Source organism: Leptosomus discolor, chromosome 2 (genome assembly GCF_034619465.1).
Source record: "Leptosomus discolor isolate bLepDis1 chromosome 2, bLepDis1.hap2, whole genome shotgun sequence".
Taxonomy (NCBI): Eukaryota; Metazoa; Chordata; class Aves; order Leptosomiformes; family Leptosomidae; genus Leptosomus; species Leptosomus discolor.
This window is the reverse complement of record NC_141392.1, coordinates 65,807,838-65,832,605: the sequence shown is the minus strand read 5'-3', so window position 1 is coordinate 65,832,605 and position 24,768 is coordinate 65,807,838. Positions and strand designations below refer to the sequence as shown.

At 41.0% G+C, this 24,768-nt stretch overlaps 1 protein-coding gene across 3 annotated transcripts in view; it reads left to right on the top strand.

Annotated features, from left to right (window-relative positions):
* The first annotated feature begins 2,995 nt into the window (after nt 1-2,995).
* ENPP3 (ectonucleotide pyrophosphatase/phosphodiesterase 3) overlaps nt 2,996-24,768 on the top strand; it is a 44,439-nt gene continuing 22,666 nt past the window's right edge. For 2 of the 3 annotated variants that reach the window (XM_086482415.1, XM_086482416.1), the window contains exons 1-10: nt 2,996-3,202; nt 7,279-7,357; nt 10,541-10,663; nt 12,161-12,286; nt 13,742-13,802; nt 16,818-16,915; nt 19,428-19,507; nt 20,042-20,161; nt 21,650-21,759; nt 23,125-23,190. In XM_086482415.1, the coding sequence (XP_086338541.1) occupies nt 3,086-3,202; nt 7,279-7,357; nt 10,541-10,663; nt 12,161-12,286; nt 13,742-13,802; nt 16,818-16,915; nt 19,428-19,507; nt 20,042-20,161; nt 21,650-21,759; nt 23,125-23,190 (980 nt within the window). In that variant the 5' untranslated portion in view covers nt 2,996-3,085. Of the gene's footprint in view, nt 3,203-7,278; nt 7,362-10,540; nt 10,664-12,160; nt 12,287-13,741; nt 13,803-16,817; nt 16,916-19,427; nt 19,508-20,041; nt 20,162-21,649; nt 21,760-23,124; nt 23,191-24,768 lie in introns of all 3 variants that reach the window. The other variant, XM_086482417.1, reaches the window with a different exon arrangement.

Below are 24,768 nucleotides of genomic sequence, written 5' to 3'. Positions count from 1 at the left end.
CTTTTGTATCAATAGGAGCAGAAATTCACCCCAGGTATCTATATTGATGATTCCACACTCTCAAAGGTCAAATCATCTACTTCTGTAAATTTATGCATTGGTTTTGACTGGGATGGAGTTAATTTTCTTCATATTAGCTTGTGTGGTGCTATGTTTTCGGTTTGTGATGAAAACAGTGTTGATAACCTCCCCTTGTGTTAGCTATTGCTGAGCAGTGCTTACACAGCCTCAAGGCCTTCTCTGCAAATAGGCTGGGGGTGCACGAGAGGTTGGGAGGGGGCACAGCTGGGACAGCTGACCCCAACTGATGAATCAGATATCCCACACTATATGACATCATGCTCAGCAATAAAACCTTGGGGGGAAAAAAGGAGGAAGGGGGGACGCTTGGTGTTACGTAGTTTGTTTTAGGAAGTAACCGTTACACATGGTGGAGCCCTGCTTTCCTGGAGGTGTCTGAACACCCACCTGCCGATGGGAAGTGGTGATGAATTCCTGATTTTTGTTTGCTTGTGTGCACAACTTTGCTTTCCCTATAAAACTATCTTTATCTCAACTCACTTCTCAAAAGCTTTCTCACTTTTACCCTTCCAATTCATGCCCCCATCCAACTGTGGGCGATTGAGCAAGGGGCCGGGTGGGGCTGAGCTGCCTACTGGGTTTGACCCACAGGAGTGCTTTTTGGCACTCAGTGCGGCACCAGAGGGGTTTGAGATAATGACAGATTTCATCGGAATGTGCTAGACCGTATTTATAGCTGGTACAGCTGTTTAGCTGTTAGTTGGCAGGCTCCTGTGCTTGCCACGGGACTTGCTTGCTTTGCTGTATATTAGAGTCCAGTCATAGTTAGTGGCTGCTATTTCCTGTAGTGGTTATCATCTTCCTTTGCTGTGCCTGGGAACATTTTGATAACAGCACTGGCCACGTGCCTGAGCTGGCATATGGCCAGGGATGTTCCTGTAGTGCTCTAGTAGGCATGCTGTAATGACAGTCTGAACTCCAGTGGAAGGGACTGTGACCTGTGAGTAACTCCACGCTGAAGCAGATACACAGACGCCAAAGCGTCTGTGGCTGTGGATAGGTCCACAGCTGAGCAGGTACACCACTGAATCATAAAACCATAGAATCATTTAGGTTGGAAAAGACTCTTAAGATCATCGAGCCCAAATGTAAACCTAACACTGCCAAGTCCATTACTAAACCATGTCCCTAAGCACCACATCTACATGTCTTTTAAATATCTCCAGGGATGGTGACTCCATCACTTCCCTGGGCAGCCTGTTCCAATGCTTGACAACCCTTTTGGTGAAGAAATTTTTCCTGATGGCCGATCTAAACCTCTCTTGACACAATTTGAGGTAATTTCCTCTTGTCCTATTGCTTATGACACGGAAGAAGAGACCAACCCACACCTCACTACAACCTCCTTTCAGATAGTTGTAGAGAGCCATAAGGTCTCCCCTCAGCCTTCTCTTCTCCAGACTAAACAGCCCCAGTTCCCTCAGCCACTCCTCATAAGACCTGTTCTCCAGACCCTTCACCAGCTTCGTTGCCCTTCTCTGGACACGCTCCAGCACCTCAATGTCCTTCTTGTAGTGAGGGGCCCAAAACTGCACACAGGGTTTGAGGTGTGGTCTCACCAGTGCTGAGTACAGGGGCACGATCACCTCCCTGCTCCTGCTGGCCACACTATTTCTGATACAGGCCAGGATGCTGTTGGCTTTCTTGGCCACCTGGGCATATGGACGGCTTGTATTCAGCCAGCTGTCAACCAGCCCCCCCCCCCCCCCCCCCCCCAGGTCCTTTTCCGCTGGGCAGCTCTCAAGCCAAGGAAAGGGACTGCAGACTGTTGATAAGTCCATACAGGAACATGGGCAAGGGGAGGAGTTCATCCAGCTCTGCAAGTGTGACCCAACCTGAAGAGGATTCGGCAACCAAAAACTCCACACAACACACTGCCTCTCCTGTCCTGAGCAACCACCGTAACAAACAGAACCCCAGTCATGGAAGAAGTGAACTCAATGGACATTTTATGGACATTTTACCGGGGTGGCCCATAGACTAAGGGAATGATATCTGTCTATATATCAAAGGGTGGGTGGCAGGGGAGGGGGTGATTAATGGGGATGTATTGGATAATGTGGGACCTGAGCATGACACAAATGGTACAGAATAAGGGGTAGAGATTGTACTGGTTTGGGCTGCAATGGAATTAATTTTCTTCATAGCGGCTCATATAGTACTGTGTTTGGGATTTGGTTTTGTAATTATAAATATTACACATTTATTTATTATAAATTACAGCTTATGTTAGAATCAAATCAACATTTGAATAGTTACACTTGCATAGCCCTAGTAGGCTATGAAGGTACATTTTCATAACAAACAACCCTTCCGTTAACCACCAAATTGAGAAACAAATAGATTTCAAATTGTACTTAAACAAAACCTTTGTACTTTTTATTGAATTTGATTTGGATGTTTACCACTTGTTTTTAGGGAGTACAGCTATCACTAGTAAAAAAACATGTAACAAGCTGAAATAAGTATGTGAAAAAGATGGATTGAAACTAAATTGGAGGAATCTTCTGATTGCTAAATAAGGAAAGGCACCTGAAAACAGGTGTGGTGCAGAGCAGGAGTTAAGAAACTGGCTACTTTCGTATCGGTTTTGTTTAATATACTTAACACTTTCTTTGAAGATAACAAATACTCTGGATGACAAGCTTTTAACCAAATAGTTGAGTACTTGAATATGTGTCATTTTTGCATTTTATTGCTTAACTCCTAATCTCCCATTAAGAAGAGTTTACCTAACACCGTCCTTATCTTGAAATGCAACATGACAAACAGGTTCTCTGTACACAGAGGCTTTTCAGCCTTTGACCTTTCTGAGTCGTTTCCCTGCTTACTCTGGCTTCCTGCAAACTTACCACTGATGCAAAAGCTAGGATCGCATAAAAAACCGAAGAACAAAGTACATACACACTTGAAGCAGGAACTGCATCTTAGTCGCAGCTAACCCAGCTGGGGAGGCTGAGGAACAACACATCATACGTGCAGCCAAGAGGCAGATCTCGGCAAAATGGAGATTCAGGATGATATCATCGAGCATCAAAGTGGACATTTGGTTGAGATGTCTTTAAAACCAACAGAGTATGTGAAGAAAAAAACCCTCCTGAAATACAAAGTCATCTGTGCTGTAAGTAGGTGCTGTTGTTCAGCAATACTAGTCTAACAATTCTCACATCTGTGGAATTTTTAGAAGTTTCATCGTATTCATATAATCATTCAGGGTAACTTAGTAATTGGTGCTTAAAGTTTTACTTCATGAATGCACTAACTTCACTGGCAGATTTCTAAAGTTCTTCTGGCACTTATCAAGCAAATTTGTTTTTTTCTAGCAGTTGACTGCACTTTTTATTTTACTATGATAAACTGACAGTTCTTTTGCACAGCAAAGTCATTGCTTCAATACTGTATTTTATACATTTGTTTAAAACAGATGTGTTTGTGGACAAAGCAGCCACCGTTCCTTTTTGCTTACTTTTTTATCTTTGGATTTGTCATTAACAAAAGCGAACATGTAGGCAAGGCATTGATGGAAAACACTCAGGAAGCAAGGCATGGGAAAAGACTAATGAGCCGTTTCGTACAGTATTCTCAGTCTCACATCTCAAATATCGTGTCGACTCTTTCCATCTTCGCCAGGGCTTTGAGAGTCATGCATCTGCCTTGTAAATAATAATAATGTGTAGGGGTTTTGTTATGTTTTTTAAATCTTTTGTTGTAGACAAAACCTGGTTTTAAGCTTCTGTTTGTGATCACAAGAGAAACAAACATTAAATATATATATATGTATGTGTATATGTTTGAACAAGCTCTTGCATCTATAAATTGGAATTTAGAGAAAGTGACAGGTATTGATTTTAGAAAGACTCAAAACTTAGTTTTTAAAACAGCCCTATGAAAAAGATAGTCCAGTTATGATACCCTCCAGCTCTATGTCGTCAGAACAATTTCACATACACCAACTTCCTATTTAATGCTGCATTGTGCAAGGATTGCATAAAATATGAGGGAAATATTGGAAATTGAGGAAAAAAGAGAGGATTAAATAATAAACAGTTTTTCCTTAAGTCTTCAGTAAAAGTAAATGAATCATGAGAAACAATGTGGGAAAAATGCCTACCTATGAAGGAAATTATACTTTCAAGAGGTACTTAGAAGAATAAAGTGAGAAATTTAAGTATCCCAAAACATATTCGTTCCTTCAAATGCACTAGGTTTCAAATGGCTGCCTATATGAAGAAACAAAATCTAAATATTTGAGCTGTGAACTGTTAATATTCTACACCATTTATTTATGTTTTTGATAAACTATATGTGTGAAGTGCTTCCTCGGCAACTCTTTCCTGAAAGCTTAGGCAGAGAATTGTGTGCTCATAAACAGCGGTCACACTGTCTAATAAGTAGAGAAGAGAGCATATTCCTTAGGAACAACTTTTTTGTGAATAAGTAAGTGGACATAGTCCTAAATTTAGACATAGAAGTTAGCTGTGGAGCGTCTGGGGATTTGAATACTGGCTACCAACATTATTTCACCTTAAAGATGAATGTCTCAAAATCAAGGGTCTTTGTATGAATGCTGTAATAAATGCAGTGTCTAATCTATATACCTGCTATGAGTTTATGGGTTTCTCTTCAGCTCTCTCATTGCTTGCAGCCGTGGGAATGTCTGCTGCTGTAATAGCTGTACTTTCAATTTAGTATCACATATTTATTTACATTTATCATCTATTCATTTACATCTATCTATTTACATACACCTGAGGGACGGGATGCCATGCAAAGGGACCTGGACAAGCTTGAGAAATGGGCCCATGTGAACCTGATGAGGTTCAACAAGGCCAAGGGCAAAGTCCCGCACCTGAGTTGGGGCAATGCCCAGGATCAATACAGGCGCCGAAGGGATTGAGAGCAGCCCTGCCAAGAAGGACTTGGGGTTGCTGGTGTATGAAAAGCTGAATACGAGCTGGCAGTGTGCGCTTGCAGCCCAGAGGGCCAACCTTATGCTGGGCTGCATCGAGAGAAGCATGGCCAGCAGGTCAAGGGAGGTGATTCTGCCCCTCTCCTTCACTCGGCTAATCAGCTCGGCTCCTAATTTCTGTGCCTCCTCCCCACCAGCGGTGTAGGGGGATGGGGAATGGGGATTGCAGTTGTTTTGTCACAAGTTGTTTCTGCTGCTCCTTCCTCCTCAGGGGGAGGACTCCTTGCAGTCTTCCTCTGCTCCAGTGTGGTATCCCTCCCATGGGGCTGCAGCTCTTCACTAACTGCTCCAGCGTGAGTCCCTTCCATGGGGTGCTGTCACGTCATCCCAGCAATGGACTTCTCAAGTGCAGACTTCCTTGGAGGCACGGCCTTCTTCAGGCACAGTCGCCTGCTGTGGCATGGGGTCCTCCACCATTATTCTGCACGGGCTGCAGGTGGTCAGCTTGCCATCTCACCATCTCTGCTCCAGCACGTTCCCTGCCTCCTTCTTCACTGACCTGGATGTCTGCATGGTTGTTTCTCTCACATCCACCTCCTCTCCTCTGCTCCCAAAGACTTGCCCAACAGGTTTTTCCCCTCTTAAATATGTTTATCACAGAAGTGCTGATAGGATTTGCCTTGGCCAGAGGGAGGTCCAAATTGGAGCCAGGGGATCTTGTATAAGTTTCTTATAGGAGCCACCCCTGTAGCCCCTCACCTGCTACCAAAACCCCACCAGACACAAACCGAGCATAAGGTGGGAGAGCGAAAGTGTGAAGGAAGTAACTTTGGCATTGCTGGTGTTTGGTGTTGCTTTGGAAAAAAATCAGTGACATGAAGCTGGAGAGGGTGGGCAGCAAGGGAGAAACAGAAAATTCTTAAGCACGGTCACAGAGAGCATAGCAGAAAGAGGAGAAAGTGTGGGGTCTGGAAGGAGCCCCTCTGACTGTATCTGTCCAGAGAAAGACATATGTGCCATGACAAACCCACAGTTGTGTCTCCTGGTTGTCCATGCGATAGGGCTAGTTGTCAGTGTGCCACACTCCTGACTTTCTGGCTTGTGTGCCTGGATCTTTCTGGTCTATGGGAAGGTACGTGCGCTTAGACTGTCCTGGTGTGGAGCTGGTCCGTGGCCAAATTGTACACCCATGCCTGAGAACTGCGCACCCCTCCCTGCTGCCACGCTTCTGGCAAGCACCTGCCAGGCAGGATGGGCAGTAACAAAGAGCATAGAGTACTTGTGTGAGCAGGGGTGGGCAAAAAGTAACAGGATGGTGTATGTGCACTTGGTTGTATCCTATCCACACATACGGTTTTTCTCAGCTTCTTATAATTGCTGTAGTCTCAGTTAAGAGGCTCCATTACCGTAATACTGAGCATGAGAGTAAGACTCTCTCATTTCTATTTTATTTTGAATGCTAGGATTTGCTAGTGCCTGGTGGTTCCTGGAATGGCAGGAGACAAAAGAAGGCTCTGAGGCAAAAACGGGAAGTAAACTGGGCTGGTTTATGGTGATTTTCTGTGATACGCGTTTTCTTTTCCATTATTGCACTTAGTGAAGAGGAAAGTGCATAGACTATGAAATACTCTGAGAGGGTTGTCACTTCTCACCGTGCCTTTCAGCCAGCATATATCACCATTCATCCTGAGTGTCTGTTAAGCTGATAGAGGCCTCCTCAGCTCTTCCCCAGTCTCCCAGACATTATGCTGCTTTCTGTTATGGGGTTTCCTTGGGCAGTTTTTCTCTTTCCAATTTCCTCTGACCTCACTAACAGGGTGACTTGTTACGACAAACTGGCACGTGGTTGAAAATTTGACACTTGCAGCCTCAATCCAGCTGAATCTCTTAAGAAATCCCTGTAAGCACTTCAGGAAAATACAGAAGCTAAATAGCAATTTTCTTCTATTTACACAGAGTAAGAGTTTGCGAAACAGGTAAATATGTTGATTACTTCCTACTATCTTTTTCCTGGCAAAGACTTCCCCTATTACAACATGGGACTGGCCATAGGTTAAAAGTGTGGTATTAAGGTGTTGGCTTGTAAAAGTTTCGCAAGATTGGAATTTTTGTGCCTATCCTATCTTCAGGCTCAGAATGTCTCCAATTTTTCAGTGACAAGTTTGGAGAAATGATTAGTTCATAAGAAATCACACACTCATAGAAATAAAAATCACAGAGTTAATTTCTAATAAACATAACAGTTTATCACAATTGGGAACTTGAATTTTCTTGTTTCTATGTGACAGGTTCTGCTGTGTACTTTGGTCATTGTATCCCTGGGACTAGGCTTAGGACTGGGACTGAACCGTGGGGACCAAGAGCAAGGTATGTTTATGGTACTTTCAGCATAATTACCGCTGAAGCTAGATCTGGTGAAGGCCTTCAGCAGGGGCTCTTTTATAGCATAATGTAAATGCTATGTGAAAAATTACCACCTGTGAAAATAAAGTTCTTGCATTTTTCAAATTGGATTGTATAAAAACAGTTCACTCACAATCTATACTTGAAAATCCTATCCTAAACCACTGAGTGCCTTTCTTCTCTTTCCAGAAGTGTTAAACCTAGTTCATAAAAAGTTTGGGAATTTTATTATATTCATACTTCTAGGAAATTTGAGATAGGAGTTATCTTATTACATATAATATCTTGCAATTATTTAAGCAATATGTTTTGTAGAAGAGATATCATTGGACCATCTTTGGGACTCATGCTTTGGGTAAATCTGGCATAGTTCAGGTGGCTAATGTTAAAACCAATTATGAATTTTCTCTGAGAACTTCAGTTTCTGTAAACCTATGGTAAAAAGGGGATAATGGTTTGAATTCGCAGGATGTTATCTTTTGATTAGAAAAACAAAGTAGTATTTTGATATCAGAGGGTCAAGCCAGATGAGAACAAACATGGTGAATTAAATAAAACACTTCCTTTAGAATCGAAACAACAGTAATCTCATATTGGAGGAGTTCAAGGAAGCACAATCTCTTTCTCGTTCCTAATCAACACATATTGAACTTGTCTACCTACTTACTCATCTAGTCTTAGCTGCTTCTGAGATCTTTCAATACTACCAGCCTAGCAAACAGGAAGAGATGGAACTGTAATTGCTTTTTGACGATGCATATGTTGTATTGCAACTTTCTGTATAAAATATGCAGATACCCCCAGCTTGAGTCTTCACTGACATTTACCTAAGGAACTTGGTCATAGTGTAGTAAGTGAAAGATGGCATCAAACCAGGATGTTAGCGTTTTGGTGCCTCTGACTGCAGGTGTTACAGAGGGACCCTAAATAGGGACTGACTAACTTTATTTGCTACTTTTGTAACCAGACCTACTTGGGAAAGATGAATTAGCAACACATGGGAGGTGAAGCCTCAGCCTTGAGCAGCATGCACATTTGTGCAGCTGCATTTGCTATGAGAGCAGTGGGAAAGAGCGTTGCTGTTCAGGAGCAAAAGGAGTCACAGTCAAGACAGGTGCTGGGCACTTGTGGTCTCGGGAGAAGGTGCCTGGAAAGGAGTCAGGAGGAGCTGGCATTGTATATGATTAAAGGTTAGCACAGAGTTTACGTTTGTTGATAGTACAATTTATTCTATTTATATACTCAAGGTAAATTTCCTTATAGCTCCTGTAATTGTACTGACTAGTCCAAATAAAAATCAACGACATACTAAATTCCTGACCTCACACAGTTATGTAAATATTGTAAAGAGATTAGAAGCATGGGTTGCAAATTATGAGGGGTATGAACAGTTCCATTACAGACAGAGGAAAAGGTTTATATTTTTATATTTCTATTTTTTTATGACTTAGACTCACCATTCTATATATTTTTAAATCAGGTAGACCATCTGAACAACTTTGAATTAGAGCTAACGGAAAGAGGAAAAATTAAATTAAATACTCTAAACTTCAGCCAAAAAAACACAGGAAGACTGTTTGCATATGTTTATGTACATTTGTGAAAAATCATAGCTCTTTTGTGTCAGAACAGATTCCAGTCATAAAACACTTAACCCTCAATTACTTTATTCCATCTCTACTTTTGACAGATCCATCTATGCTCATTACATATGAATTTATGTATTGTTTGTTATTCTAATTATTTGCAAAACTTTCTTGCATTGAACAACAGTTGTTGATGTAGGCACTTAAAGCGCAAGGTACAAGTTGAGAACTTTCTACATGTGAAACAAGCTGGCTGGCTTGAAAAGGATCATTTTAGCTCTACATGGTTTCTGCATAGTGGTTATTAAAGCCCAATTTTTGTAGGCAGTGTACCCTGCAAAAGTATGAATCTTGTGGCAACTATAATAGGATTGCAATGGCAAATCTAAGTAGTTATACCGATCCCTGTTTAACGGTGTGAGTAGACAAGAAAGCTGGAAATGTAGATTCTCAGAGTTGTTCAAACAGTATTTCTGCAGCACAGAGAATGCGGACACAGGGCTTGTCTTTGTGGAGGCTAGTGTGGAGCTGCAGGTGATGTTTGGCGATTTCGGGTTGTCCTCCGGTGTCCTTGGGAGTGCCAGAGGGCCCTTGACCCTGAACATAGGTGTCAGAGCTGTGGTGAGGAAATACGTGTCTCCATTTCCAACACAAGGCCCCTCATTTGGACCCTTTTCTTTCCTTCAATGAAGACAACCAAAACTGAAGATTTTTAAGGGATGTTGTAATGGTTAAGTGGGAGAGGTATGGTCAGAGTCCTGAGTGCACTAATAAGCCTCATGGGCCTTGCCCAGCCCCCAAGGGCTGCCCCCACCCTGCCCACAGCCCAGGACCCCATTTCAGCCCCCCGGGGCCATCAGCCCCTGACCCAGCAATGCCGCAGCAGGGCTGGTCTCCAGGTTGCCACAGCTGTGCCCTGCCTGGCCGTGGGTCCTGCTGAGCCAGGCCCACCCATAGGCCAACAGCCTGGCCTTGTCCTGTCCTTGACCCCAGGGAGGTGCCCAGTGCCTGGGGTGAGGCTGCCCTGGTGCCCCGCTGCCTGCCCGGATCCTGGCTGGGGTGGTGGGATGGGCCCTGGCTGCCAGGCCCTGCCCAGCCATCCCTGGGGAGCCCCCATGGCTCTGGGTGCCCTGTCCCATGCAGCTCCCTGACAGGTACAGTAGGGAACGTCCAAAGTGGGAGTCACTCATCCCGGACCCAAAAATGAGCAAGGGAGATGCCAATTTCCCCCTCCTCATGCTGGGAGGGTGGAACACCCAGGCATTGCCTCCTGTGCCACTGGTCCTGGGGAGACTCACTGCAGAACCAACCCTGCCACAGGCTCTGGGTGAGCACGGCCCAAACGGCCACCAGGACCTTCGTTGTCCAGAGGACTTCCTACAGCTTTCGTTTTGCCTTGCTGACCCATGTGCTAGTGACCGCGTTAAAAAATGACTCTAGAAATGGATCTGGGAAATTATTCAGCACATTTCTCCCCACAGCCTGTGTCCATGATCCATTTAACTGACCTCTCTGGGACAGGGTTGTCTGAGCACTCACACTCGCTGCCTTCTCCTTGCAGTCAGCTGCAGACACAAGTGCAATGAGCCGCGTGGGAAAGAGGTGCCAGGCTGCCGGTGTGACAGTGGCTGCCAGGAGCGTCAGGACTGCTGCTGGGACTATGAGGACAGCTGCGTGGAGCCAAGTATGTTCCCCTACAGGCAGTGCTTGCTGGGTTTGTTTTTTTCACGTGATAGTAATAGGAAAAGGATAAATTCTTGTATTTATGCAGATATACTGAAGTTATGTCACGTTCCCTCAGGGAGGGAAGGACGTGGCGGTGTCGAGCTGCTTCTGCAGTCAGATGGCTAGAGGGCCATAACTTGATGACCTGTCAAAACACAAAATTTTCCCGTGTCTTTCTCAAATCAGATCCTTGTATTTTTGTCCTCCATGGATAACCAAACCATTTGCACTGTGTATTTCCTGGCCCAGATAAAGCCGTGGATGAGTGTGAGCAGAAATCACAGGTTGTCTTTGACCAAGGCCCTGAAACAATGACACTGTGCCAGCACCTCCTTCACTTTCAAAAATGAATGGGTGTTTCCTGGTCAGGTGCACCCTCCAGGCTCATGCAGCTCTTGGGGGAGGGGGGGAGGGGGGGGCGGGGCCTGGGATTGGAATGATGCACTCGTCAACAGTCATATCAGTTCAAGAGAGACAGGGAACTACTGGAGAGAGTCCAGCAGAGGGCTACAGAAGATGATTGGGGCACTGGAGCATCTCTCCTACGAGGAAAGGCTGAGAGACCTGGGGCTCGTTAGCCTGGAGAAGAGAAGGCTGAGAGGGGACCTTATCAATGCTTATTATATCTAAAGGGTGGGTATTAAGAGGATGGAGCCAGGCCCTTTTCAGTGGTGCCCAGCGACAGGACAAGGGGCAACGGGCACAAACTTGAACATAGGAAGTTCTGTCTAAACATGAGGAGGAACTTCTTCACTCTGAGGGTGACAGAGCCCTGGAACAGGCTGCCCAGGGATGTTGTGGAGTCTCCTTCCCTGGAGATATTCAAAACCTGCCTGGGCGCCATCCTGTGCAACCTGTTGTAGGTGAACCTGCTTGAGCAAGGGGATTGGACTAGGTGGTCTCCAGAGATCCCTTCCAACCCCTGTCATTCTGTGATTCTGTGGTCTTGCAGAGGACAGGTCTGGCTCTGCATCGAGGCCAGACTCCTCTCTAGTTACTCTCTCTGCTCTCCCAGCAGCTGCTTGGGGGTTTCTTCATCTATATCACTTTTTCTGCCCACTTCAGCCCTTACATCTCTTAGTTTGCTGTCTGTTGGGAATCACCTGCAAGAGCAAGCAAAAGATCTGTTTCTTTCTCTTTCTCTTCTGTATGAGAAATGATCTTCTTGGAAGGGTGGAAAGCATTGAAGAGGGTGACTTTGGGGACACCTTTGTAAAATAAATTATTCTATGTCTCTGTGTTACCATTCAATGGCTGCAGAAATAGGCTTTATGTGTTAAATGAAATCTTGAGTTTACCTTTCAGATAAAATTTTTAAAGCAACTCAAGCAGGACATGTAAATTATAGTTTAACAAAACCTCTTTTTTTTGTTTATCTCTTTGGGGGATTTCCATGCAAAGGAGTTTACATAAGGTTCTGTGAACCAAATCATAATGTTTTCCTTCCAATTTTCAGCCCGATCTTGGTGGTGCACTAATTTCCGTTGTGGTGAGACACGGATACCTGGAAGTTACTGTTCTTGTTCTGATGACTGCTTGCAGAACAAAGATTGCTGTGTAAACTACAACAGTGTTTGCAAAGGTAAACCAAAAGTCAAAAAGATTTATATGTAAGTTGTCCTGTGAAATAAATAGATGGGCAAACATGGCAAATACAAAGGTAGATACATTTGTTTCTCAACATTAGAGTCTTACAGTGACATTTTGGAAAATTAAGATGTTTTGAGGTGAAGCTTTTGGTATTTTTGACTAGGAAAAAGATGGTTTCTGGAGAACAATGTGACTGTGTGTCATTCCTAAGAAATACAGATTGGTTTTAATATTGCAGCAATATATCGAATATGAGTTTTTTGGGTTATTTCTTTTCTTTTTTTTGTTTTCAAAAATAGTTGGAGTCATGTTTTCTGCTTAAAGCTTCATGCAATCCAAAGCACATATTGTAGTAATCATCCTTAATTTTAAAATTCCCATCCTTTTTATTAGACATTAATTTTCAGATTTGGTTTCTTATGTTTTACTTATTTCTGAATATCTTTGTTCATGTCTGATTGTTTTATATAGACTCTGGCTAAACACTTAAAGAATAGCACTGGTAAAATTAGATTACAGGAATGATACCTGAGGAGTATACCAGTTGCATAAAACATGGTATCTGTTATCAGAATTCCATTATATTGTGAAGTGACAGAGATTTAAGGCTAGTCCTGCAAAATTGTATTTGTCAGCTAAATGCAAATTAAAGCTAAAAGCAGTCAGGAGTTTGACTAGGTGCAAAATTGATTGAGCTGACGTAGTTAAGGTCACTGTACATCCCTGCGTTTGGCTGTGTGCTGGGAGATAAGCTTTCTGTGGTGGGCCAAGAACTTCAACAACCACTGCTTCTTCTCTTTTCTTTATATTTTTTCCTATACCTTTTTGGATGCTTTCCTTCTTTGTTCTCTTATTGACTTCCCTTACTTCTTCCAAAGAGATGGGCAAACTTTATCATAAATGAGTATAGCAGTGAAGCAGGTGGAGAATATTTAAAGGAGAACAGAAAGAATTAGTTGAAATTTGGAAGCTATGGTCAACATGGAAATACTGAAGGAGTTTGGGCACTTTACAGAAAAAAAAAAAAAAGGCTAAAAGGAGCCCTGGTAATCATCACTAAATGTGTAAGATGTATCTGCAAAAAAGAAGGCAGTAATCCCATGTGGACTGGATACAGTTTAAATGTTTTCTATTTAAAACCAGATAAAACTTAGGCTAAGCTTTTATAGTGCTTTCTTCTCCATTTTGTATTTTTTTTTCTTGTCTGCATAGTGTATGTGCTTTGTTTTTAACTTACAATTGTAATTATTAGCCCTTTCAGGGTCTGAAGGCCTAACAGGTTGCACTAAATGATTTCTAAAGGTATCTTTAGCCCTACATTTCTATAATTCTGTATTGAAGCAGAAAAAGTACCAGGAAGAGCTCTAAAAAGATCAACCAGGAAACAGCTTCGTTGTTTGTGTGGGGTTTTTTAATGCTGACTCAATATTTTCTTTTGTGCTTTTAGGTGAAATACCTTGGGCAGAAGAACCATGTATATCACTTGAAACTCCTCAGTGTCCAGCTGGGTAGGATAAAATAATTTTGTCTTCATAGCAAATAAAATCATTGTGACTGTCAGAAATACTCCAGTGGCCTGAAGCAGGTCTTTATGAGGTTTTCATCTTTCCTGAGAATACACTGAGAATACACTCCTGCCCTGAAAAATATTCTATAGAAGTAGTTTGTGGCTAGCAACGTTTTTTCTTTCTAAAACCTATCTTTTTTTTGCACATTCATTCATCATTTACAGTTTAGAGCAGTGTCTTGGTTTGAAAGACAGGTGTCTGTGGAGGAAGGCAGGAACCTCCCTTGAAATGGAAAGTGCAACCCCCTTCCCTCCAAATTATTATAATTTTGAAATTAACGGGCCTTCAGGCAAAGATATGGGGAATAGGAATAACAGTTCTTTACTAATATATATATATACATATATAACACAAGGCAGGGAAAAAAAACCAAAACAACCCACTGGTTTACACTGACAGAGTCAGAAATACAACCTGACACCCTGTTAGGGTGGCAGTAGCAGTCCGATAAGATGCTGGCTGCAGTCCTCCTGAAGCGATGGATGTAGTTCTGTGGAAGCAGCGATCAGGTAAAAGAGTCTGGTCTTCCTCCGAAGGTCCAGTGGTAGGTAGGTAGCTCTTGTCCTCTGGAACTCCAGTGGGGGGAAAAGCTCCTCTGGGAATCCAGTGGAAGAAGGCTGCTAGGGTGTTCGAAATCTCAGTTTTTATTTGGCATGGACTGCTTGGCTCCTTCCCCCCGGGCGGAGCATCTCACAATGGGATGGGGAGTCGTGAGGCAGTTCCTTGATGGGCCATTAACAGGAGATAGTCCAGGAGCGAGTTATCGATGGGTCAGGCGATAAGGAATTGTTGTGCCCAGTAACAGGAGATAGTCCAGAGGGGGGAGGCAGGGAGCACCGCCCCACCTGGTCTCAACAGCTCCTGAAGATGGTAATAGAATACTTTTTTTTTTCCTTTTGGCACATTTTACACTGTAACCCAGGACAAGCAGAGTACAAGAGTTCAGATCCAGATTGAAAGTCAGTTTGCAAAGATCTGGAAAAATTGTTAGAGTTATCTCAAAGTTCATGTGTCACAAACTGCTCATAGTCCATTTCATGTTACCATATTGTGTATGTGATAATTTGGATAAATCACTTTATGCAAGCTGTAATAACTGTTAAGAGTCTGTGACTGCAGTTCTTTATCTAAGTAACAGGGTTTGGTTTTTTTACTTGAATTATCTGCGGGAAGAAAGGTGTGTTAAACAGGAAGGTATGAAATTAGCCATACATCTACAAACACTGAAACATGGTAATTCTCATGTCTACCTGTAGATATTTTGCTATTTGTGCAGCATTGCAGAATCATAGGTAGAGGTGAGGCAGAAACACAGTTTAAGAGTTGTTTTCAAAGTAAAACGGATTCTTTCCTGGTTCAGTTATGGTATTTATGACGTTATTCATTATTCTATCTATTTTACTAACAATTTAGTTTAATTATAACAATAATACCTTTAGTATTGTGTCCTCTTCATGAGTTCCTGCCTGCACCTCCCAACATAGATATAAAAATATACTTTTTTAGGTTAACAAATAACTTGCTGAGTTAACACAATTTCATAAGCTGAAGCTTGGAAACTCATGGAAGAGGGCATATTTAAGTGCTGTAAACAGCACTGCTATGTAAAGATTCAACTTCAGATTCAGTTCAGGAAGCTGTTTTATACAAACTGTTTTTATACAAACTGTTGACCAGCGTAGTTCTGTGTTTTGGAAGGACCACTGTGAATGAGAGCTAGGATAGTAATTACTGGCTGATGTGAATATGTAACTTTTTTTTTTTTAATAGTTATCACTCAAAGTATTACTCCAAAAACTGGTTTGGAGTCACTTATCATTATCAATCGTTTTTGCCCCCAACATTTTCCAGGCTTATTTAGTGAGCCATTCCTATAAATTATAAATAGTTATGGGTTTTTTAGATACTCCATGTAGTGGAGCCTACTTCAAACTACTTTTTAAATTTAATTGTATGTTTACGACTTTCATGTTTCTTTATCTGTTTCTAAGGAGACTGGAATACATAATGATGGTTACAAAAAGACTGAGTTTGCAGAACTAGATGACTTGATCCTACTGATTTTGTCGCTTGGCGTTATGAAAAAAGGTGATAAAGCACCAGCACTTCATAACTGCTAATGCATTTTTCTTTAGGAGTCCGTTTAGGTCAGTTAAGAGAAAGCATGTTTAATGTGAAGTTTATTTTCACAGCTAGCACCCCCTACTCAGAATTTTTATAACAAGAATTTAAATACTGCTCTAGAGATCAGCTGCAGTTTGTGCCTATTTTATCATACCTACTGTATGAAGTCAGATCTGAGGCTTTTGCCCTTGTTTCTTTGCATAAAGTCTTACCCTAAGCACATAAGCAGCTACTGCATTCCTTTTGTACCTTTAAGTTAAGTTTGTCAGAGGCCTTGAGGCAAAGAAGTGTTCTCCAGCTCCATGAGAGCTGGAAAACTTGAAAGATGTAACCCACAAAGAACAGGGACTGCTTAGTGATGTCTTCACATGGGAAGTGTGGTAAGGTAAGAGGTTAGCACAAACCTGGCGTTGTGAAGAGGTTACTTTTCTCAGCACCGAGGCCAGTTGACCCTAACTGCTTGCTGGGTAGCTGCTGTACTTGTACAGTCCTTGTGCAGTTACCCTGAAAGATATTTTAAGATGCATTAAGAGACAAGAGACAGTATTCAACCCATTACTATGTACAAACCAATTTATTTTTCTAGGCTCTATACATACTGAGTAGCTTGTATTTTATTCCTCCAGTGTTTTGTTTGGTATTTTTTTTCAGCAGGATTGTGTATTTGCTCAGAATGGAACTATTTGTTTATCTCGTACTGTGATACTAATTCTGGGAAGTACATGGAAGTTCTGGATCTTACTTTTAAAAGTAGAATTTATTGTTAAACATCTTAACGAGTCACCAACTCTCCAAACTCCTTTACCATGACAAACTCATATTTTCTTGTAGGTTTGATCTGCCACCACTTATCCTTTTTTCAATGGATGGGTTTAGAGCAGAATACTTGCAAACCTGGAGTTCTTTGCTGCCAAATATTGAAAAACTCAGTGAGTAACTAAGAGTGTTTTGACTATGTTTTTAAAAAAGTCTGCATGCAACCTCTCCAGTCCCTTTTGCTGCTGTCATGCACGTGTTTCGCTCAGCAATAAGATTCAGGTCTCCCTCATCAGTTTTATGTTTTTGTTATTATATGTTCTACATTAATTCTTCTATTTGAGTGCACAGCAAACATGACTTTTTTTAACAAGGCCTCTAACACTGGTCAGCAGCTTGTTATTAAAGAAATAGTTTGAAATATATATTCAAATACAGTTTAAGACTGAAAAAAGTTCCAGAGAAGGATTTCTTGCTTTCTCTGTACTCTATTGAAAAATCCTAGCCGATAAGGAGATTATCATTAAAGTATAATAGTTTGGAAGAAAGTAGATGAAAGAAGAAGGAGAAAATGCATTGGGTTACTGGAAAATTTTCCTCAAAGATGCACTTTCTCCAGTTAGGTATTTTAAGATACTAAAGAGAAGCTGCGTATTTAAAAGTATGTCAGTGAATATTATTGTATTAGACATAAATGCAATGTAATTTACATATTGGTAGACTATACTGATATGATTGCAGTAAGGTTCAAGTGACTGTTTCCCATTTTTCTGAGTATTGTGAGAAACAGTAAGTTGAAGACCTTTAGCTTGTGCTGTAAAGGGCTCTGAAAAGTGAGACCCATTAGTGCACACTTCATTAAAATTTCCTGAGTACTTTAGAGCCCAGCTCTCAAGATACTTTGTACTTGGACAGAATGATTGCATATTTATTTATTTCTTCTCAGCAGTGATGGTCTAAATTGACAGTGTTCCTATCTGTTCCGAATAGATCATATTCTGATTCTAATGTACTCATTTGAAAACTTCACATGGATGTTACATTTTACTGCATAGTTAACAATCTTGTTTGTGGATACTGAGAGTATCCAGAAGCCTGAACTTGAAGCAGTGTGGAAACCTGACTTCTTGTGCAAATATTTTTTTTCTTTGATGTCATTCTGACTTTGAAAAGAACTTGAATCAGTGATGAAATCATGCATGCAGAAGTCATTGTTCAGTTCCAGTCTGTTGAAACAGGGAAAAAAGGAAATGCTAAATTGGTAAAAGGCATGTAAAACCATGCTACGTGTATGTTTCCAGGAAATCCTTTCAAACAAGAACAGATCTAATTCAGCATTACTCATACTTGCGGTCAATTTTATCAAATGCTTATGCACATTTATGCCTATGCTTCTCAGAAATCTATAGTGGGAAGCTGAGGGAAATTCCTGTCTTTGCAAAAGAAAAGATCCGTAAAAAATTATGCTGATTTTCTCATGTATTTGACAATTATTCAGCCCTTCTTTAAACTCTTTAAGCCTTTTTTCTGTAAGATACTGGAACAGTTTTGTTGAATAATTTCAGGCTTTCATTGTTTAGTTGAGGTTGCTTAGTTAAAATCAATTTCTGTTCTTTGTCTGAAACACTGTACATCAAAGAATAAAGTGTGTTTGAGTGTGAATCAAATAATCATCTGACTACAACTTAATAATACAGAATCGTTTCTCCATGTGAGTTAGATTAAAAAATGGCATTAAGGCATCTTCCAGTCTTCACACCTTTGTTTTGTGGGTAAATAAGTTGGATACTACAGTGGATTTAGATATTACAGATGTTCCGTCACGGTAAGTGCCTTAGATCGCTGAAAAGTGATGCAATGTTTGGAGATAAAGGTAAGACACCTGGGGTGGGATTCACTCCAGGGCAAGACACCAACATTTAGATATGTTCTTGGAGGTGTCTGCCTGTGAGATGTCTACATGCTCATTGTAGTCAGCACGTTTATGGTTAGTACAGGCTGTACAGTGCAGTGCAAGAGTTTAGAAAGCAAGTCAGCTCAACAGCTAGACAGAGGGTGCCATAGGACAAATTGTTGCCTTAAGCTATATTTCTAGTATACTTCAGAGTGCCGTGGTGTGTCTCAGGTGGCCTTCAGCAGCTGTGTCAGGAGAACACTGATCTCCTGCATCAAAACTGCCAATTTTCATGGAGATGTCTTGGATATCTGAGAGTATTTCAGATGGCACCAGACTCCATTGCTTAAGCAACTGAGTCCTTCCCATGCATCTGGTCACCAGACAGCTCTGCAGAGTATCTTGCCTGGGCTGACCCGAGACTTCAGTCTCGTTGCTTAAACATGTATGTCTAGTGCCATTTTGGATCTCAGAAGTATCTGAGACACTCATTCAGGTTGGCAGTCAGGATGGAGGAGCAGCATCTGAAGACCAAGAAGGATCATTAAGGATGTCTCAAACGGCCCTAGGTGTCTTGGCTTTAGGCAAATGATTTGCGTGTCCAGAGTCCGTTGACTGCAATGGGACAGTAGGCCTAGCTCACAAGGAGACACCGGAATGTATGCGTCTTAATTCGGAGTCACATTTCGCCTCTGATTGGTGATTTTTTTTGTTTGTTTTTAAGACTGTGAATTTTCGCTTTAAAAAAAAAAAAATAAGCAAATTTATATTAATTCCATGATCTGTTGCAGAAACATGTGGCACACATTCAAAATACATGAGGGCTGCTTACCCCACAAAAACCTTTCCAAACCACTATACTATTGTCACAGTAAGTGCAAATTTGCTATTTTTCCTCTTCATAATCTGGACGACGTAGAAAGGCTTTTGTGGTGCAAATCTTTTTGTGGGACACGGGAACTCAAGCTATAGGAGTAAAAAGAGAGAGATACTGAGATAGTCCATGTGGCTATGTATGCATTGTATCAGATTCTGACCTGTGAACCGGTTATTCCTGATTTTTGTCAGTCTAATTAGATATGGGGGAATATGGGTGAGGACAGACCCGTTTGATGAGAGTGTGTGTTAGGGTGGGTTTGGCAGCTGATATACAGCCACATGACATATATGGTACTTAATCTATAGCACATCAGGTTTTAGTTGGGCTGGGGAGAAAATAGGGAAACTCGAGGGAACTTGACAGGCACGCTGAATTCATTGGCAGAAATCTGATGATCTGTGTTAGGAAAGCGTGTTCTGATCTGTGATAAAACAGCCCTAAAAATAATTGCAATGCTGCAAGAGTGTGCAGTGCTCCATTTGATTTCAAGATTCAGTGGGTTTTTTGTTTATTTTCATTTTGCAGGGATTGTATCCAGAATCCCATGGTATTATTGATAACAGCATGTATGATGTGGACTTGAACAAGCATTTCTCGCTTTCGGGAACAGAAAAATTCAAACCTTCATGGTGGAAGGGGCAGCCGGTAGGTTTATTTTTCATCATGGTATTCCTTTATGTTTAGAGTGGCTCATGTGCCATATTATAAACCAAAACAAAATTAAAAGAAAATAAAATGCAAAGCTGTGTGACACATTTGCAGTACGTGCTAAATACCCTGTAGCCTTCGTGTTACAGGTTGCCTACAAAACAGTTTGCTTTTTATAAAAGTAAAAAGAACTTTTAAAATGTTAATTCTGAGACTTAAAAATTTTATTTAATGTGGCAGTTAGTAAAAAAAGACTTACATATTTTGGCTAGTATTGGAATGGATCTCTTGCCACAGGAACCACAGTAAATTTTTGGTATGGTTTTATTGTGGGCTGTTTTTTTGTTTGTCTTTTGACAATTAGCTACGAAATAAAATCTGAAAATCTACCTCAAAATGATACCCATTTACAAAGTCCAAGCATATAAAAGCAAGCGAGAGAATAGTGAAGAGCCGAATTTCTAGCAAAATGAACACTTATATATTACATATGGCACATCTCATAAAAGAACTCCACCCTGATTGTACCTATAGTTATGATTAATATTATTAATTCACTAGAAATATCAATCTGTAATAATGTACAAAAATATAAAAAATACACATGTATGTAGTATATCTACTTAATATACTTTTATATATTTATTTACAAGTGTGTGTATATATATGTATATATATTGTCTGTGTAGTCATGTTTATAGTATACTCAATTTTGGTGTTATTTTCAGGAAGGTGTTTAGTTTCATTTTGGTGTTTAGTTTCAGGAAGGATTTCATCAGGTTTGTGACAGAACCACAATGTGCTTTTTAAGATGAAAAGAAATATGCTGTCTTATAACAAAGTCATATAACTAGAATCCGTATCTTAGAATAGAATAAAGCAGAACAGAATAGAAAAGAAATTTCCGTTCGAGGGGACCTACAACAACCATCTAGTATAACTGCCTGACCACTTCAGGGCTGACCAAAAGTAAAAGGATATTATTGAGGGCATTGTCCAAATGCCTCTTGAACACTGACAGGCTTGGGGCATTGACCACCTCTCTAGGAAGCCTGTTCCAATGTTTGACCACCCTCTCAATAAACAAATGTTTCCTAACATCAAGTCTGAGCATCCCTGATGCATCTCTGAACCATTCTTCCATCTTCGTGATCCATTCCACTGGCATTTGCCACAGGAAACAAGATCACTACCTGTTGCCAATTATGGAAATACCTGTATGATTTTTTTCTATGCTGGCAATACTCAAGAAATGGCAACATCTTGGGTTCTGTGCTACTAATTTTTCTTCAGAATATGTATATAGAAAATAAACTTCAGATCAGATATGGTCATTAGGCAACTCCATGATGTGTGAAAGAAGGACGAGAAACGCACGCTTGCAGCCCATGTTTCTGATCCAATTATGTATTTTTACTTTGGTGATCTGAGGTCCTCTAGTGGTATATATGCCATAAAATCATTTGTTTGTATCTTTACCCATAGGTCTGGCTGACAGCAATGTACCAAAATTTGAAAGCAGGCACATTCTTTTGGCCGGGCTCAGATGTTCCAATTAATGGAACATACCCCACCTTGTACAATATATACAACGGGTAAGTTTTTATAGGGCTCTATAGTAAATTTGTCTAAATTACTCCAAAATCCAAATTGCCATATGACAGTTGAAGGAAATGAAACATAAGGTTTTTAAACAACAGTCTGAGAGATAAGTGCCATGTCACATCATCCTAGTTTTGCCACAGAACTGCCAATAATAGCTGAAATCTTCAAAGCTATTTAGGGAGTTTCACAATGAGAAAGTCAAAAGGTACTGTATATTCTGTTCTCCTAGACAGTTTTGAAAGTTTCAGCCAACTGCAAACCACTGAGCCTCCGCTAGGAAATCATCCTGTAGCTGATTAGTAGCCACTGCTAAGCTATACCAATGATTGCTGTATTTCCACACATAAAATCTATACATACTATATACCCCTTTAAAAACACTTGTACTTGAGAATAAGCTTTCAGATAACCTATACCCTAAGATAATGTACACAAACATGGAAACCATGGCAAAAGGCTATAGGAGGCAGAAGCTGATTGAAGAGAGGATGCTGGATCAGGAAGCTACTGAAGGAAGACGAGCTCTAGATCAATTCCCTCTGGTCTTGCTTGTGTGTGTGATAAGGTGCCCACTGCTGCTGAATCATAGCTCTGTATGTTCTGTCTAGCTAAGTCACAGGTTAGACATGTGAAAATATGGCAATTACCCTTATAGTATTTCTTTTTTTTTTATGGAAGGCATCAGTATTAGTAAATTATTTCTAAATATTCATGAAAATTTCAGTAAATCTCCTATATTTCTTCACATTTACAAAGATAAGCTAAAGCAGGTATACAACTTTAAGTCTCTATAAATAACATAGATCTTGCGTTGATGTGTAAGATTGGTACGCAGAAAACATCCAAGTACTGCAGGTAACTAACATAAAGCTTGTGCGTGACTTCAGGGGAAAGCAAAGCTATGAATGAGTGAATTCCTTTATAGGAGGCAAAGCGTGACCTCACAAAGATTTTGCTGGGGGCTTTATTTGCTTTTGAAATATGAAAGTCCAACGTTTACACATGCTGGAAAGAATAAAAATTATTCTGACTTTAGGTTTATGTCTTGAACTTGATATCTCTTTTTTGCATGTATTTAATTGTAAATATATACTCATATACTCCCACCAACATCACATGTTTGTGTTTGCAAATTCAGGATCTGTCTAATTTACCATTAAAAGTCAGTTACATTCAATAAAGAATTAGAATAAAACTGATCACTGGTACCTTATTAAGATGCATCATTCCTGAAATCCCAGTCTGTGACTTTACTAGACAACTAGAAGGTGGACGCTTTCTCTGTATCTTAGTATTTGAAGGGCTTATCAGAAAAGCTTTGTTAACATCATATCTTTTTTTTTTTTTCCCCCCAGTTCAGTCTCATATGAACAGAGAATTTCAGGAATATTGAAATGGCTTGATTATACCAAATCTGAGAGGTAACACTTAGTAATACCTAGCTGGTTTGTGGGACTATAGTTTAGAAAGGTTTTAATGCTTAGCAATTGAAATTTCTGTGGATGTTTGTGAAACATGGAATCTTCCTTACCATGTCAAATGATAACTTGCTGAACACTAGCCTATTCTGTAAGTAGAGCTAATCATTTTCAGGATGAGACTGTAGATACAAAAGATAAAAAAATGAACATATATCTGAATGGGATGTACTGTTGTATAAATTTTCTTTTATTGTTGTGTCTTTTTTCTTGGTACATGGGCTAAAGGAAACATAGAACACTCAATTTCTAGTCTAAGTGTATGGATGAAAGATTTTATACGAAAGATGTTGCACAAGAAAAGTTTGAATATCTGAAAGTAATTGCAGGCAGTAATTTAGGATGAAAAGTAGATGTCAGTACTGATTATGGTGCTCAACTTTTTGACATTTTAAAAAGTGGTATCTTTTATATGATAGTTTGTTAACAAATTCGTGATATATTTGCAGTTAGGAGATGCTCTCTAGAACCTCACAGCTTAATCAGGAAGAAATCCTTTAGGTGATAGCTCCACATACATCTCAAAAAGGAACAACTTACTCTGCTGTCTGAGATCTTGAAGTTTCTCAGAGTGATTTCACAGAATCACAGAATGGTAGGGATTGGAAGAAGGGACATCTGGAGATCATCTAGTCTATCCCCCCTGCTCAAGCAGGTTCATCTAGAGCAGGTTGCACAGGATGGCGTCCAGGCAGGTTTTGAATACCTCCAGGGAAGGAGACTCCACAACCTCCCTGGGAAGCCTGTTCCAGTGCTCTGCCACCCTCAGAGTAAAGAAGTTTTTCCTCATGTTGAGAGGGAACTTCCTGTGCTCCTGTTTGTGCCCATTGCCCCTTGTCCTGTCACTGGGCGCCACTGAAATGGGCCTGGCCCTATCCTCTTGACACCCGCCCTTTAGATATTTCATAGAATCATAGAATCACAGAATCACAGAATGGTTTGGGTTGGAAGGGATCTCAAAGATCATCTAGTTCCAACCCCCCTGCCATGGTAAGGACACCTCCCACTAGACCAGGTTGCTCAAGGCTCCATCTAACCTGGCCTTGAACACTTCCAGGGATGGAGCATCCACAGCTTCCTTAGACAACCTGTTCCAGTGTCTCACCACCCTCAGGGTGAAGAACTTCTTCCTTATACCTAGTCTAAACCTGCCCTCTCGCAGCTTCCTAACATTACCCCTTGTCCTATCACTGCAGGACCTTGTAAAAAGCCCCTTCCCACCTTTCCTGTAGGCCCCCTTCAGGTACTAGAAGGCTGCTGTAAGGTCTCCCTAGAGCCCAACTCTCTCAGCCTGTCCTTGTAGAAAAAGTGTTCCAACCCTCTGACCATCTTGGTAGCCCTCCTCTCAACTCTCTCCAACAGCTCCATGTCTTTCTTGTGTTGGGGGCTACAGAGCTGGACACAGTATTCCAGGTGGGGTCTCACGAGGACAGAGTAAAGGGGCAGAATCACCTCCCTCGACCTGATGGCCGTACATCTTTTGATGCAGCCCAGGATATGATTTGCTTTCTGGGCTGCAAG